The 17,334-nt window shown below is 37.0% G+C and overlaps 1 protein-coding gene across 3 annotated transcripts in view; it reads right to left on the reverse strand.

The window, feature by feature from the left end:
- The window catches only part of optn (optineurin), a 55,157-nt gene that overhangs the window by 13,155 nt on the left and 24,668 nt on the right, over positions 1-17,334 (reverse strand). For 2 of the 3 annotated variants that reach the window (XM_039761284.1, XM_039761282.1), the window contains exons 6-8: positions 14,935-15,093; positions 14,356-14,482; positions 12,344-12,459 (exon numbers count right to left, since the gene is read on the reverse strand). In XM_039761284.1, the coding sequence (XP_039617218.1) occupies positions 12,344-12,459; positions 14,356-14,482; positions 14,935-15,093 (402 nt within the window). The remainder of the gene's footprint in view (positions 1-12,343; positions 12,460-14,355; positions 14,483-14,934; positions 15,094-17,334) is intronic. The other variant, XM_039761283.1, reaches the window with a different exon arrangement.

A 17,334-nucleotide genomic window follows, 5' to 3' on the forward strand; every position in this document is an offset into this window, starting at 1 on the left:
ATCACTACCTCAAATATCTAAAATTAGAATCTGGTGCAGATAATTAGATCATTAAAGAGAACTATGAAGAAAGCAGTTTTTTTTTTTAAACCTCAGGCATTTAGTCTGGTTTGCTCTTTGTTGTCAAAGTGTATGTTATCACCATGCAGAGACAGAAGCCTTCAAAAAGGAGGCTATAGATGCTCATTTTTAAATCCCTTTCCAGACATTATCTCCAAATAACTGTGAAGCAAACATTCCACTGTGGGAAAGATCTACAAGAGGAGAAGATTTCAAAAAGTTGCAAACTTATTCAGACCAGGCCACCCCCAGTAAGTTCAGCCCAAAACCAGTACACAAGATGCTGAAAGAATTCTCCAAGAACTGCAAAATTACATCACAGGGCCCACTGCTAGCTCTTGTCACTGCTGATATCAAAAGTGCAAGAATCTACCATTAGAAAGTGGCTCTATCTACATGGGAGTATGTGCCAGGAGGAAATTTTCTGCTGTCCGTAGAAGAAAATCAGGGCAAGATTATGGTTTGCCCATGAACACATATGCCAACACTTGGACTCCTGGAACAATACACTATGGAAAGACAAGACAAAGGGAGAGTTATTTGGCCACAGTACCACAAGATGCATTTCCTCAAAACCAAAATCAGTATTTGAGTAGAAGAACCTGATACCAATTGTAAAGCACAGTGGTGAAACTGTTATGCTTTGGCATCGGGGCCTCTCTCTCTATATATATATATATATATATATATATATATATATATATATATATATATATATATATATATATGAAAGACCTCAAAGAGCTGAGACTTTTGATATCATGAGCGTGTCTGCAAAAGCGGGGTCTCCTGCCCAGCAAAGTCGAGCAGCCAGCGCGTGCATAGCTGTGCTGGCCTTTGAGGCGCTGACTGCGCTTCTGCCTTAAGTCAAAGTGAGCACTTTTAATTTTTTTCATCCTCCCCTGCGCTATAGCCCAGACAAGTGCAAACACGGGACCCCTTTTCTACACCACGGCAAAATAATATTAAAGCGATTCACACTTTCTTTTGCATATACGATTATGAGGTCCTCAGCTCGGATTTTGAAGACACGCACAGGAGTGGAGGACTGACAGTGCCATCACAGCCGATTAATGGCGGGGGTCTCACCAGTCTACACAAGACCCACGCGACTGTCCCCAAAAGGCGATCATAGCGTCAGCGAACACATCTCTCTATACTATATAAAAGAAAAAGGCAACTTTCCTTTCTTTACACCTTTTTTCCTTTTATCCCAAACCAAAGCCTCTCTCTCTTAACACTGCAGAGGACACAAAACTAATTTTCTTTAAATGCCGGTAAGGCACATTACCAGAGGAACAAATTTGAACGTTCACATAGAAAATGTAATTTCAATGTACCTGTACTTCTTAAAACGTTAATGTTTTACTGTTTAATAACTTATAGACTATAATTTATTATTTTTCCCTTGCACTCAGTGACCAAACCTATACACACAAGTATAATATATATATATATATATATATATATATATATATATATATATATATATATATATATATATATATATATCTATATATATATATATATATATATATCTATATATATATATATATATACTAATAAAAGGCAAAGCCCTCACTCACTCACTCACTGACTCATCACTAATTCTCCAACTTCCCGTGTGGGTGGAAGGCTGAAATTTGGCAGGTTGATTCCTTACAGCTTCCTTACAAAAGTTGGGCAGGTTTTATATCGAAATTCTACGTAATGGTCATAACTGGAAGCAGTTTTCTCCATTTACTGTAATGGAGATGAGCTTCAACGCCGGGGCGGAGTTTCGTGTGACATCATCACGCCTCCCACGTAATCACGCAGTACATAGAAAACCAGGAAGACCTCAAAAAGCGCCAAGAAAACATGCATTATATAATTGAGAAGGCAGCGAAACAATAAGAAGCGAGTTCTGCTACTGAAACAAAGCACGATGTAAACCTACACTTTAAATTAAGTTCATAGACAGGCTGCGCTGGCGCTTGTAATTTAGTGCCTGCCCATATAAGGCCATCCGTCAGCGGCAATCCAATAGCAAACTGCCACGGGTAAATATTCACGGGTGAAGGACTGTGCTTATGGAGAGGAAGATGAGATGGTCAGGGTGGTGTTTGACACAAACTCAGCGAAACTGCCAGAGAAAGTTTTAAGTGCCAGGACTAAGGTAACATTAAATAAAGCTATGGACATAGCACGAGATGGCACCAGCACAGCTGGGAACCTTCGATGCAAGTACACCGAGTGGCTCACGTGAACTGATGCAGTGCACAGATAAAAGCAACAGTTCCAAAGAGCTGAACAAAACCGAATTACACAATTGAAAAGGCAGCAAAAATATGAAGCGCCTGATAAGCATATTCATAAATGCAGCTACTGTGGAAACAAAGCACACGGTGGAAAAAGTGAATGTCCCGCTAAAGGAAGACAGCGTAAAAAAAAACCCGTGCATGCAGTTTGTCACATCACAGATAAAAAGGAAGACGAGCTGTTTATTGATGCAGTAAGGAACTAATCGATGAATGAAACCTCTTATCTTTACAACGATTGACAAACACGGAATGTAACTTGAACACATCGTACAAATACGAGCCTGATTGAAAGAAATAATGATAATCAAATCCTTGATGACAGCAACATTCAATAACACTCACAAAACAATTACTGTATATTGACAATCATGTTACGTTATTTTTAAAATGTTCCCTTTTCTTTTCATAACTTCTACTTCTCCACTGCGATACACGGGTATATATATAAATGTATATCTATAGCCCGATCTACAATACATACTTTAGCATAGACAAGCGGTGGCGTAATTGTAGAGTCTTAAGCTCTAACGCCGACATTCGAGGTTCGATTCCCGAGAGGGATGTACTGACTATGTATGCTGAGCTACCCATTCATTTTACCTTCCCATCTCCTTGGTTTGGGACGTATGAAAAATATTAGGTTAACGCAGAATCATGTTACGTTATTTTTAAAATTTTCCCTTTCTTAGCACAAGCACAGTTGAGAAGCTTCGATGCATGTACTCCATAACGCGTTAAAAAATAACGCATTTAATCACACTTTCAATTCCAAGCAAACGGGAACTTTTGTCAATGCATGATTTCCTGGTACATCCATTACACTGATGCACACATCACAGCTACAAAAATGTTAGAGTCGGAATAAAGCGCGTTCCTACGACTGATCATTTCGACTTCCGAGCGAAGCCTTGATAAAAGCATGGTTTTGTGCACACTGAAAAGCAAGCAAAATTAGATGCATTACAGAAAGCGGACTTTGTGGCTCTTACTGGGGATCATTGGACTTCCGTGACCGTTAGTAATTCTAAATACATCTAATTACAAAATGTTCAATGATCACACTGTTTTAGCCTAATGTACAAAATAATTTTGGCTAATGTTACTCAGAGTTTAAAGAGTAAGCTGGTCAAATTACCTTTTATGTTTCTGACTTATTTTTTTAAGAAGAAAAACTGCACTTTATGGTGAAATTTTGGTTATTATTATTTAAAGACAATACTATTCTGAAAATGTACTTAAACTACCACTTTTTTTTTAAGTCTGCCCAATTTTAACCAGGGATGATATTTTTGTTTCTGTTTTGAATTCAAATGCAGTTTAAAAGCTTTTTTTCAGAAATTAAAACAGCTTCAGTTTACAATATTCATGTCCATGTCTATTATTTGATTCTGTAAGCCCACTAAAACCGTTTTAAATAAAAAAAAAACATTTGCGATTTGGGGCAAATTTACAGCGATTACATACGATTAATCAAGATTAATTCTTACACAGCCTCTAATTAATTGGATTAATTTTTTTAATCGAGTCCCACCCCTAATATATATATGTAGATTTGTATATATATGTGTATATACAGTATGTATATATATATATATATATATATATGCCAGCAACACTCATGACAATTACAAAACAATTACATTGTCAATAATGTTACGTTATTATTAAAATGTTTCCTTTTCTTTTACTTCTCACTGCCAATCGCAGCTATTTTGCTATATATATATATATATATATATATATATATATATATATATATATATATATATATATATATATATATATATATATATATATATATATATATATATATATATATATATATATATATATATATATATATATATGACAACAACACTCATATCAATGACAAAACAATTACATTAACAATCATCTTACGTTATTTTTAAAATGTTTGCTTTTCTTTTTCATAACTTCTTTAACACACTACTTCTCTGCTGCTAAGCGCGGGTATTCTGCTAGTATATATATATCTCTATATATATATATATATATATATATATATATATATATATATATATATATATATATATATATATATATATATATATATATATATATGAGATATATAGATAGAGATATTATATATATATATATCTCTATCTCGAGAGAGAGAGAGATATATATATATATATATATATAGATATATATATATATATATATAGATAGATATATATAGATAGATATATATATATATATATATAGAGAGATATATATAGACAGAGAGAGATATATATAGAGAGAGATAGATATTAATATAGATATATATATATAATAGAGATATAGAGATATATGTATGTATGTGTGTGTGTATATGACAGCAGCAATCCAAGCTGTGAGAAAACAGTAAAAAGGAGGCGTGTCGTGGTACATTTTCTGATGCAGCTACCGAAAACTTTGTGACGCTGCTGCCAAATACACAAAACAATTACTTTGACAATCATGTTACATTATTTTTAAATGTTTCCTTTTCTTTCTCTTTCCTTCTTTAACACACTATTGCTGGTATTCTGCTAGTATATATATATATATATATATATATATATATATACTACTAGTAAAAACCAAGGCCGCAGCTATGAGAAGTAGTGTGTTAAAGAAGCAATGAAAAGAAAAGGAAACATTTTGAAAATAACGTAACCTGATTGTCAATGTAATTGTTTTGTCACTGTTGTGAGTGATGAGTGTTGTTCTCATACATACATACATACATACATCTATATCTATATCTATACATATACACATACATATATATCTACATATATACACACACACACACACATACACACAAACATATATATACATATACATACATATCTACATATATACACACACAGCTATTTCGTATCAGTGCAATACGCTGTTTGTTAAAACGGTTGACTCCCCGCTCTTACGCAATAACAAATCAAATCATTCAGTTGTCTTTGCTCATATGTCATTTTAGAGCTGGACGCCTGGCATCTTTTTTTGGCCACAAGTTCGTTTCTGTTTGGTGTGAGGTTCTGTGTTGTGGAGATTCTCAGGATGGATTGCAGGTGCTCATCAGTGAGGCGACTCCTGTGTGCTGTTTTGTTAGTCTTTATCACTGAGAAGAGCTTCTCACACAGATATGTGCTACCAAACATGCACAAGGTTCGAGCCGCATGTAGACGGACTTTTTTTGTTCTTCAAAGTCACCAAAGCACCGTGCAAACTCAGTGCGCAATAACTCTAGCTTCGCAATAACTTGCAGCATAATAAGGTAGACTTGATTAACGCGCTGATTAAGTGTTCGGCAAGGCAGCTGAAGCGCTGCATTATGGGATCTGTAGTTTATTGTGTTACCAGCGCTTCATATACCCGGGCTTTAATAACAATAATACAGTATATAAAATGATCTCGCCCTTGAGTTTGACACATATGGACTAAATAGAACTTGAAAAGATATATTTTTTCAAACGTGATCGCGCAATTCAGATAGAGTTGACGCAAGACTACAGCCTGCATGCCTCAATGAGTCATCCTCCCTCGCTCTTACTTTTTACCGCTCATCTAATGAATACACTGAGTATGGCTTTACCAAAACAATCATTGATGGCGAATAAAGTATCCATTATTCGAGTATGTAGAGCGGAGATATATATATACATATATATATACCCCGATCGCAGGAGAAGTAGTGTGTTAAAAAGGTAGAAAAAGAAAAGGGAACATTTTAAAATAACGTAACATGACTGTCAATATACAGTATTTGTTTTGTGAGTGTTACTGAGTGTTGCTGTCATCAAGGATTTGATTATCATTATTTCTTTCAATCAGGTTCGTATTTGTAGGATGTGTTGTGTTCAAGTTACATTCCGTGTTTGTCAATCGTTGTAAAGATGACAGGTTTCATTCATCGATTCGCTTCTTACTGCATCAATAAACAGCTCGTCTTCTTCTTTATCTGAGACCTGACACACTGCATGCACGGGTTTTTTTTACACTGTCTTCCTTTAGCGGGACATTGACTTTTTCCACCGTGTGCTTTGTTTCCACAGTAGCTGCATTTATGAATATGCTTATCAGACGCTTCATATTTTTGCTGCCTTTTCAATTGTGTAATTCGGTTTTGTTCAGCTCTTTGGAACTGTTGCCTTTTATCTGTGCACTGCGTCAGTTCACGTGAGCCACTCGGTGTACATGCATCAAAGGTTCCCAGCTGTGCTGGTGCCATCTCGTGCTATGTCCATAGCTTTATTTAATGTTACCTTAGTCCTGGCACTTAAAACTTTCTCTCGCAGTTTCGCTGAGTTTGTGTCAAACACCACCCTGACCATCTCATCTTCCTCTCCATAAGCACAGTCCTTCACCCGTGAATATTTACCCGTGGCAGTTTGCTATTGGATTGCCGCTGACGGACGGCCTTATATGGGCAGGCACTAAATTACAAACGCCAGCGCAGCCTGTCTATGAACTTAATTTAAAGTGTAGGTTTACATCGTGCTTTGTTTCAAGTAGCATAACTGATGAATATGGTTGTATATGTCACACCGCTTGCTTCTTATTGTTTCGCTGCCTTCTCAATTATATAATGCATGTTTTCTTGAGCGCTTTTTGAGGTCTTCCTGGTTTTCTATGTACTGCGTGATTACATGGGAGGCGTGATGATGTCACACTAAACTCCGCCCCGGCGTTGAAGCTCATCTCCATTACAGTAAATGGAGAAAACTGCTTCCAGTTATGACCATTACGTGTAGAATTTCGATATAAAACCTGCCCAACTTTTGTAAGGAAGCTGTAAGGAATGAACCTGCCAAATTTCAGCCTTCCACCCACACGGGAAGTTGGAGAATTAGTGATGAGTCAGTGAGTGAGTGAGGGCTTTGCCTTTTATTAGTGTGTGTGTATATATATATATATATATATATATATATATATGGCAAAGCCCTCACTGACTTACTCACTCACCACTAATTCTCCAAGTTCCCGTGTGGGTAGAAGGCTGAAATTTGGCAGGCTCATTCCTTTCAGCTTACTTACAAAAGTTGAGCAGGTTTCATTTCGAAATTCTAGCGTAATGGTCATAACTGGAAGCAGTTTTTCTCCATATACTGTAATGGAGTTGAGCAGGATGGCCGTGGGAGGCGGAGTTTTATGTGACATCACGCCTCCCACGTAATCACGTGAACTGACCATCAACACAGTGCATAGAAAACCAGGAAGACCTCAAAAAAGCGCTGAAGAAAACATGCATTATATAATTGAGAAGGCAGCGACACAAGAAGCAGCGAGCAACATATACAACCATAGTGCTGCTACTTCGGAAACAAAGCACGGTGTAAACCTAAACTTTAAAGTAAGTTCATAGATAGGCTGACGCTGGCGGTTGTAATTTAGTGCCTGCCCATAAGGCCGTCCGTCAGCGGCAATCCAATAGAAACACTGCTGCTAAATATTCACGGGTGAAGGACTGTGCTTATGCAGAGGAAGATGAGATGGTCTGGGTGGTGTTTGGCACAAACTCAGCGAAACTGCGAGAGAAACTTAAGCGCCGGGTCTTAGCTAACATTACATACAGCCGTGGACATCACACAAGATAGCACCAGCACAGCCGGGAACCTTCGATACAAGAACACCAAGCGACTCACGTGAACTGACGCAGTGCACAGACAAAAAACAACAGTTCCAAAGAGTGCTGAACAAAAACTGAATTACACAATTGAGAAGGCAGGAAACAAATATGAAGCGTCTGATACATACAAGCATATTCATAAGTGCAACTACTGCGGAAACAAAGCACACAGTGGAAAAAGTCAATGTCCCACTAAAGGAAGAAAGTGTAAAAAAAAAAAACCCGTGCATGCAGTGTATCTCAGATAAAGAGGAAGACGAGCTGTTTATTGATGCAGTAAGAAACGAATCGATGAATGAAACCTCTTATCTTTACAACGATTGACAAACACGGAATGTAACTTGAACACATCGTACAAATACGAGCCTGATTGAAAGAAATAATGATAATCAAATCCTTGATGATAGCAACACAATAACACTCGCAAAACAATTACTGTATATTGACAATCATGTTATGTTATTTTTTAAAATGTTCCCTTTTCTTTTTCATAACTTCTTTAACACACTACTTCTCTGCTGCGAAGCGCGGGTATTCTGCTAACATATATATATATATATATAATTCACTAAGGCAAGACACCCATGGAAAGCAAGCCGGAAGGGGCGTGGATTCACTAAGCCGCCAATAAGACAGACACCTATGACGCACGCAGGGAGGAGCCACGCCCACCAACTCCAAGAGCATTGGACACGACAACAACTCGCAGAGACACACCCATCAACTCGGACGCGACGACACAAAGAACGGCGTCATTTATATTCGTCTGTCGTAGAGGCCTCCTGTACCTCTGAGCCACCTTCACTGTTCATAGAGGCATGCTTCTCATGGAGGGGAGTCACCATATGCAGCATGTAAAACGGTTTGCGAGGGGTATCCCATGGGATCCTTAAAACAATCCTTTACAACTGAGGTTAAAACACAATGAAGTAAGCAGTCTTTAAAAACCAAGTTTTCGGTTACGACGCACGACTGCATGCACCATAGCAAACTGTTTTACATGCTACATACAGCAATTAGCACTACTACCGTGGTCGGGTGTCTTGGTGGATTATATATAGAAAAGCAGCCAAAACCGCACAGAGCAATGAAAAGTCTACGCGAGTCACAGGTGCATGTTGACTGTGCGAAGACAACAATGACTCAAGTGACGAGTTGGAGGTGGGCACATGAGCAGGCAGGGCGCGATGGTGGTCCGCCAGTTTTCAGTCATGGGCGAATGTGTGTTGGTTCGTTCCGTGCATTGTTACAATGTTGCTTTTCTTGCTGATTTATTACATTACCGATTTTTCAAATGTTAATTTTCTCCCTGTGCTTAAAAATCATTAAAAAACCGGCCTGATTATGCGGCGTATGGTACGCCGCGGGTTGGCTAGTCCACTATAAATTCTTCATTGTACCACAGGGTGTTTGAGGATAATGTAAGATCATCTGTCAGAAGATTAAACCTGAGGCAAAAGTAAACATTGCAACGTGGCAATAACCATAAACAGATAAATAACTCCACAAAAAAAAAAAAAAAAAAAAAAAAGAAGGTTGGTTGCGAGCATCAGTAGGCGTTGCATCCTAGGAACCAAGTTACCTGAACTACAGTGATCCCTCGCTATATCGCGCATCGACTTTCACGGCTTCACTCTATTGTGGATTTTAAAATGTAAGCATACTGTATCTAAATATATATCACGAATTTTTCGCTGGTTCGCGGATTTCTGCGGACAATGGGTCTTTTAATTTATGGTACATGCTTCCTCAGTTTATCTGCCCAGTTGATTTCATACAAGGGATGCTATTGGTGGATGGCTTAGAAGCTACCCAACCAGAGCATGTATTACGTATTAAATAAAACTCCTCAATGATATGCGATGTGCTTCCCGAGCGGTGCTTGATCGTTTGCTTTTCTCTGACAGTCTCACTCTCTGACGTTCTCTGCGTCTGACGGAGGGGGTGTGAGCAGAGGGGCTGTTTGCACAGAGGCCATTTGCCTAGAAGATACGGACGCTACTCTAAAAATGCTGAAAGACTACCTTCACATTGCTCCCTTCTGTTGCGGCTGCTTTATCGCGGTGTGCAACAGCACATATTGATTTTTTGATTGTTTGCTTTTCTGTCACGCTCTCTCTTTCTCTGAAATTCTCTGCTCCTGACAGCACTCCTTTGAAGAGAAGATACGTTTGCATTCTTTTAATTGTGAGAAAGAACTGTCGTCATCTCTGTCTTGTCTTGGAGCACAGTTTAAACTTTTGACTAAAGGGTGTTATTTCATGTCTAGAGGGCTCTAATAATGTTAACAGTGTGGGAGAGTTTATAAGGGCTTAAAATATATAAAAATAACCATACAAACATATGGTTTCTACTTCGCGGATTTTCACCTATCGCGGGGGGTTCTGGTACGCAACCCCCGCGATCGAGGAGGGATTACTGTATTCGATAATATTTCAGGAAGTATTTACCACTCTGACACTGATCTTTCCGATTGTAAAATAGGTCATTAAGATAGCAATTGACAAGAAGAATTCATTATTAATTGCAGAATTCTGACGTTTGAGGGTTCCTCTAGAGTGCCACTTTCTCTTGCATGATATGGCTCAAAAACTAATCAGCACATCGTCATCTCACAACAGGCTTAAGATTCGAGTTTGGTATTTTTCCATCTAGCCATCCTCAAGACACTGTGACACACACACCTCATCAAATATCAATGGTTTTCAGTATCAGGGGAACCTAAAAACGTCGAAGACCATCAAAAACCAGGGACTGAAATTTTTTGTGCTTGTTCTAGCGATTAGAACTTATATGTCTAATATGGGGTTCCGAAGTACAGAGAACCTAAAAGGACAGTTTGTGTGCTTTCTGCCTCCCAACAAAGTTAAATTTTTGTTTACGTTCTACTGCAATACCATGTCAAAAGCTCCCATGCAAACTGCATTTCCCGTTTATAACCTGCACGGATTTTTCCCGAAGAATTTAAATTGAGAGAGAGAGAGAGAGAGAGAGAGAGAGAGAGAGAGAGAGAGAGAGAGAGAGAGAATTTTGCAATAAAGTCAAAAACTGAGTTACGTTCAGATTCTGATATGTTCAAAAACATCAGATGTTAGCATGGTGTATGTATCTGTGTGAAACTGAAATTGATTTTCACATCTTAAAACAACAATTCTTGTTGGAAAATTAACATTTTTTTTGTGTTGTGTATGCAGAGCTTCAGGGTGAAGACATACCAGCAAAGATAAAACTTTAGCATAAGCAGTTCCACAGAAAATTGCACTAAATGCCGAGATCCATGACCCAATAACTGCGGTAGAAATGTAAAATATTGTATTATAATTATTTAGTTTTATGTAGTCTGCTCCACTTAGTCATTTATTTGCAAAATTTTTGCATACATATTTTTGATAATTTAAATATATATGTATGTAAACACAGAGGCAAAGTACATGCACGCAAAGAAATTTGTAAGATACAGTAGCTCACAGCTTGAAACCATTCATTATTAAGTCGCTGTGCATCTTTTTACTTCATTTCACCCAATGTGTTTGGTTTCAAATTAATTATTACTTAAGTTAATCATTTGGTTCAATGTCCTCTTTCATTTTACTCTACATTTGTGTATACAATAAATACTAGACATGTACCCGATTCTAGATTATTGTACTGAAGAATCAGTTGTATTAGAAAATCTTTACATTCAGCGGTTTCCCACAGTATCACTAAAGTGTAATTTACATGCAAATTGTTGTATGGACCATTTAAAACAGATTTTTTTTTTCCCTTATGCTTACTGTGGTCCAGCGTTGATCACCATAGGCCACAATTATATCAAACTCTTATCTCTGTTCTCCATGAAAACAGGAGATTAAAATTTTTCTTGGTCATCCCTACAAAACACATAGCATAACACAGAATATTATTCCTTCAAGTGTTTCAATTTGTCACCTTGTATATACAGTTCCTATTCTGCATTTAGGGTTGAAAGACAAAATGCTTATTTGCCAGCGACAGTTGACCACATAAAATTTGTGTTCCTATGAGACATTTCTCAATGCAATTTACACTAACTACAATTTTTAATTCATGACTTAAATGTATCTACTCAAAATTTTAAATGTTAGAAACTCAGTATTTACCTCCATTCTTCTCATTTCCTTTTGTGAATGTTTGTTGTGTAAATCACACTACTTAAGTTTACTATTTTATATTTTTCAAGAAAAAAAATCTTATTACTAATTTCATATTCTTAATAGAATTTTTTTTCACGAATAAGACTGTCTCACTAATAATTCAGGTTTTCCAAAATGCTAAATAAAAACTGATCAATCAACACACACATCCGTAAAACATGTATATACTTCCACATCACTCAATTGCTTACTTCTCTTGCAAAGTCTTCTTCATTTTTTCAGCCTCATCCATGTTACTCTGTGTCTGTTGCAATTCTTCAAATAAAGATTTTACTTGGGACTTCAAATTATCAACTTCATAAGAAGTCTATAAAATTAAGAAATGTTGCCTTAGTCAATAGTATTTAACAATGTAATACTTTCTGGATATTTAATTTTATGCGAAAACTTTCTGTGATAGACACCATAACTTGAATAGTAAATAAAATACACATTATTACATTAATAACTCAGATTAAGTGAATTTTATTCACAGCTTCAGTGTGAACCGAAGTGTAGCTTTAAACACCTTAGCTATTGGGCCCAAGATTTATTTAAAAAAAAAACACAGAATTTTTAAAGGACATAATGAAAATGTTAGATTCTTTTTCCCTTGTGATCTCTCAGAATACTTTAATCAGAGATGTAATATTTTTTACCTATTTCCTTTATTTCTGTTTGTTCCAAAACAATTTGAGAATAACTGATGTAATACCAGTGTGTATATGGTTGGGGGGTCAAAGTCAAAAGATACAGTGGCCCACCTGTGAGCAACAATCAATGTCAATTTACACTTAATGTAAATTCCGTATCAATTAGCACGTTTGACTCCATGTATTAATGTGAGAAAACACTAACATTTTAGCCAGTAATCCACAGTAATACTAGGGTCTTGAATATAATGCAACAGAAGGCAAATAGACAGACAAGACATTTTGCAGCAGAAGCAGGGTGTAATACCACGTGGAATTAAAAGGTTGCCTTTTCCAAGATTCAGTTCTCCCGGCATGACAAGGTGGATTTCAAAAACTCACTTCCAGCAACTATGGCTGGGAAAAGTGACCGTTACAAGTTAACAGGACAAAAGCAGAAAGGAAGGACACAAAATTAAACGCTACTAACCACCAAGAAACTCATATGTAACATTGTAGTGGTGATCATTTTAGAGCAGGTCCTTGAGGCCCCATTAGTGGGTTTTCACTGAAATTGGCTAGATGTATGACTGTTATAAATAAATATGCCCAAAAGACTAAACTGAAAATGGTAGCAGTACAGTTACTCATCTCTTTGCCTGTAGACTATTCTTAAAAATTATGTACAACTGTCTGCTTAATAAATCAAAAAAGGAACTACACTGATGAGTGGCTAGATTAAGTGCTACTACAACAGCTTAAAATGGGGTTAAACACTGGAATCAACACTAATGATTAACTTGTATAGTTGACAGTGTTGTACAAGATTGCAAAATATGAATACAGCCTGATCAAAGTTTAGACAGGGTAAGCTGTATGCCTCCAGCTTTGATGACCTACTGTTATGGTCTATTCTAGAAAATGTTTTGGAATAACTTATTCAGGTGGTCAGGCATCCCGTGGAAATATCTACGAGGATACAAAATGAAATTCCAAAAACAGGTCTGAGAACAATGAAGCTTGGGGAGTTGGGGGCACATGGGTAGCATGGGTCAGTGAGTTTAAGAGGAGAACACAAGTAGTAAGGGGAAAAAAGTCTCTGTTGCGAAGCCAAGTGGAGCACTGGTATCTGTCTTTTTAAAAGTTCTCAGTTGATAGACAAGTGGGTGGGAAAGATCAAACAAATGTTTGGAAGTTGAAAAGGATCTGGATTTTAATAAAATCAAGGAATTGCTGAACTGTCAGTTCAGTGCATCTTCTCAATTTTCAGTCTCTGTGCTCATTACAATGTTAAAGTGATGCAAGCAGAGTCCAACGTGAAAACCATACATTATTCAAATGTTTTCTTTAAAAAGTGTTTGATCTCTTGTATAATTTGTTTTTAAAGTAAACAGTCATCCCTCATTGAAGTTTCAATTTTCAATAATCAAAATCTTTTATTTTTACACAATGTAAAACAAAGTTCAGTGTTCCAAGTGCAAGAAGAATAGATAAAATAAAGACTAACTGGAAAACAGGAGACTGCAAATGGGAAGAAAAGCAGATGACATCTGATAAACGGAGCCTGCAGCAAATGTTAGTTATCTACTTACCATTTCATCCTTCTTATCAGCTCCTCTACATGTTTCTATTGTTTGTGTGGCTATTTCAGTTATTAACACTTCAGTCTGAGTTTCATCTTCAACAGCAGCCCCTTTTTTAATTTCTATCTCTGTCACTCTAATAAAACAGGAATACAGTTTCGTTACTCAAGTGTAAAAACAAAAAACTGTTAAAAGGTTCTTGTATTGCCGATATATTTAGTATTTATGTAACAAACTGAAATGAACATCGATTTTACTACAAAGAAAAAATTCTATTGTCTCTTTCCAAAAACAAATGCATTGCTTTTACGGGTCAAAGTTCAGATCAGTGGTGAAGACTGCACTTAACTTCAAGGAGTCAACTGCAGTACAGTTTTGACAAATTAACTTAGTACTGTTACACTTTTACCTAAAACTGCACACAGGAATTGGAATTTCGGAAAAACTAAACTAACAGAAACTAATCTGAACTTTGATTTTTTTCTGTAAAGACTGCTTACATATTTTGCAAATATATTAAAATTTAAGACAAATGGTATCCTTTATGCTTTATTACTATGGAGTTATCAGTAATTTGCACAACTATACCTCTCTTCAGCAGCTCTTAGCTTCTCATCAGCAGCTTGAAGCTGAAGATGAAGTTTTTCAACTTTCTGACTTTCACTTCTCAAGGACTGAAGCAGCTGGCAAACAGTTAATTCTTCTGAATCCAAAGTAGTATTGGTATCCTCACTGTATTTATTCCTGCTTAAACACAAAATATAAATGAGGCAAGATTTAGGGAAAAAATTACAAAGAATGTGAACTTGAAACAATTCAATATTTTAACAAAAGTCATGAGTGTTTACATTTTTGGAGCCTGCTTCAAAACCCACTGCCACATTATGACAATACAGGGACCAATGCAAGAAACAACCTTGAACTGGGCACCAGGATATCACAGGATCCAATGTCAAATTACCACATGGGCTGGTAACTTTAACCTCTTAACGCGCACACGTACCGGTCCCGGGACATAACAGCGGTTCAAAAACGTTACAGTAATGTGTGCATGCCCATCTGCCATGCATCTCGACACCCTACCCATCAAATGAAACTTCAAAGTCTCGTCTTTCCGATGATTTAAACCATTTTGACACACAACAACCACAGCACTGACACTAAAGCCTTTTTTACAGAGAAGTACATACTTTTAAGAGTTGACTGTGCCTACCTTTGAAGACCCCCTGCAAGTCAAACATCAATATTTCCGAGCAGTATTGATCCCATTGTGTCCGTAAGGCTCCAGCGAATATAATCCAGTAAAACGATTTAGGTCCAACACACACGATATATTCTCAAAGGGACAAAAACTCCAGAAAACGTTTCATAACTTGAGACCACCCAAGTAATTTTTTTTCACTTATATTGCTCATATTAGACGTAATTTGTTTCTGTCGGCGATAACCATGCTACCGCATGAAACACGGAAGTGTTAGCTTTCGAAAGACACCTAAGTTGGCCAATTACGACGGGTCTGGGGTTGACTGGCACCTCGTATAGCCAACCAGTGTCACAGAAAGCTTGCAGGGTGACGTATAGCTCTGAACTCTGGTAGAATCTACCAGTTTGATTGGACACTGTGACTGACACTCAAAACTTACAGCCAATGAGCAGCCGAGCATTTTGATATGTAACTTGCCATACTAACTTGTAAACAAAACGATCGGAGCTGCGTGAAGGTGGCATTTGTGCCAGTCTGCAGAGTTGGTGCGTGGTTGTTTATTGTGATTTCGCCAAGTTTTTTCGCAGTTTAAATATGAATAAAAGTAGAAGTTTAAACGTAAATAAACGCTCGATTAAATAATAGATGCATGTACGCGTTGCAAAAGTATTCAACCGGCACACGGGCGTATAATGGGAGAGAGCGACGTGCCACGCCCTTGTGCTTTCTGCTTGCTAGTGATTGCTGCCATCAAGTGGCACATGGAAAACGCTGAGCTGTGTTGTAACAGTTTGTAAAAGAAATATATATAGTTTGTGTGCATTTTATAAAAAAAAGTAAAAATAAAAATATAAATATATTTTTGGCCCATAACTTGTATTGACTATTTTTACATAGAAATGTGTATTTTTTATTGTTTTTATTATGGAACATGAATTTCCATAACTAATAGAGTGACACTGTGTGTAGATATAGATTCCTTTAGGTGTAAGCTTTCAGTAGAGCCCTTATTGATATATGTGGGTTGAAGCATTCAAAAGTTATTACACTTTTTCCATATGTTCCAAAATGTGGATAATGGTCCCTCTAAAAAGCCCCTGGGCATGCCCACATAAAAACTGGTGTAAAAAATGTCATTTTTACAGGTATTCTTTTCAAATTTGAAATTTGAGTAGTCAACAAGTTATTCTGTTGGTACATAGTGTGTTTCTGTCCCCACCTACCTACTGCAGCTTTATTTTCCTTTATTTTCATAAAAAAACTTAGGCGAGAACAAAAAAATTAGTTTTTTTGTGAGTTCTAATGTGCATAACTTTTGATCAGTCACACCTACAGTGATTCTGACTACTAAGGGTGAAACTAGAGAATGTTACCTTTACAAAGAGACCAAACATGTGTTTATACTCCAGATAGTTCAATAACAGCAATGATTCTAATTTGGAGAGGTCGAATTACAAGCGATTTAGCAAAAATGACCCGAATGATAAGGGGCTTTAAGGATGCCGGTTTGAATCCTGGGCAGTGACAGAAGGAATGCTAGTCCATTGGGCTGTTGAGCATGGTCCTTAATCTCCAATTGCTTCATAGCTGCTGCACAAATAGCAGACCCTGTGCTCTGACCCCAAAACTCTGGAGAGTAAGTTGGGTATGCAAAAAATGATAAATTCCTTATTCAAGAAATTGTACATGCCAATGAAAAGACTAAAAAATCACTTTAAAAAGTAGATAAATTCAGCCAAACCAGTTAAATGACTAGTTATGCACTTAAGAATTTCACTGTGCCA

Source organism: Polypterus senegalus, chromosome 8, assembly GCF_016835505.1.
Source record: "Polypterus senegalus isolate Bchr_013 chromosome 8, ASM1683550v1, whole genome shotgun sequence".
In the NCBI taxonomy this organism is placed as follows: domain Eukaryota; kingdom Metazoa; phylum Chordata; class Cladistia; order Polypteriformes; family Polypteridae; genus Polypterus; species Polypterus senegalus.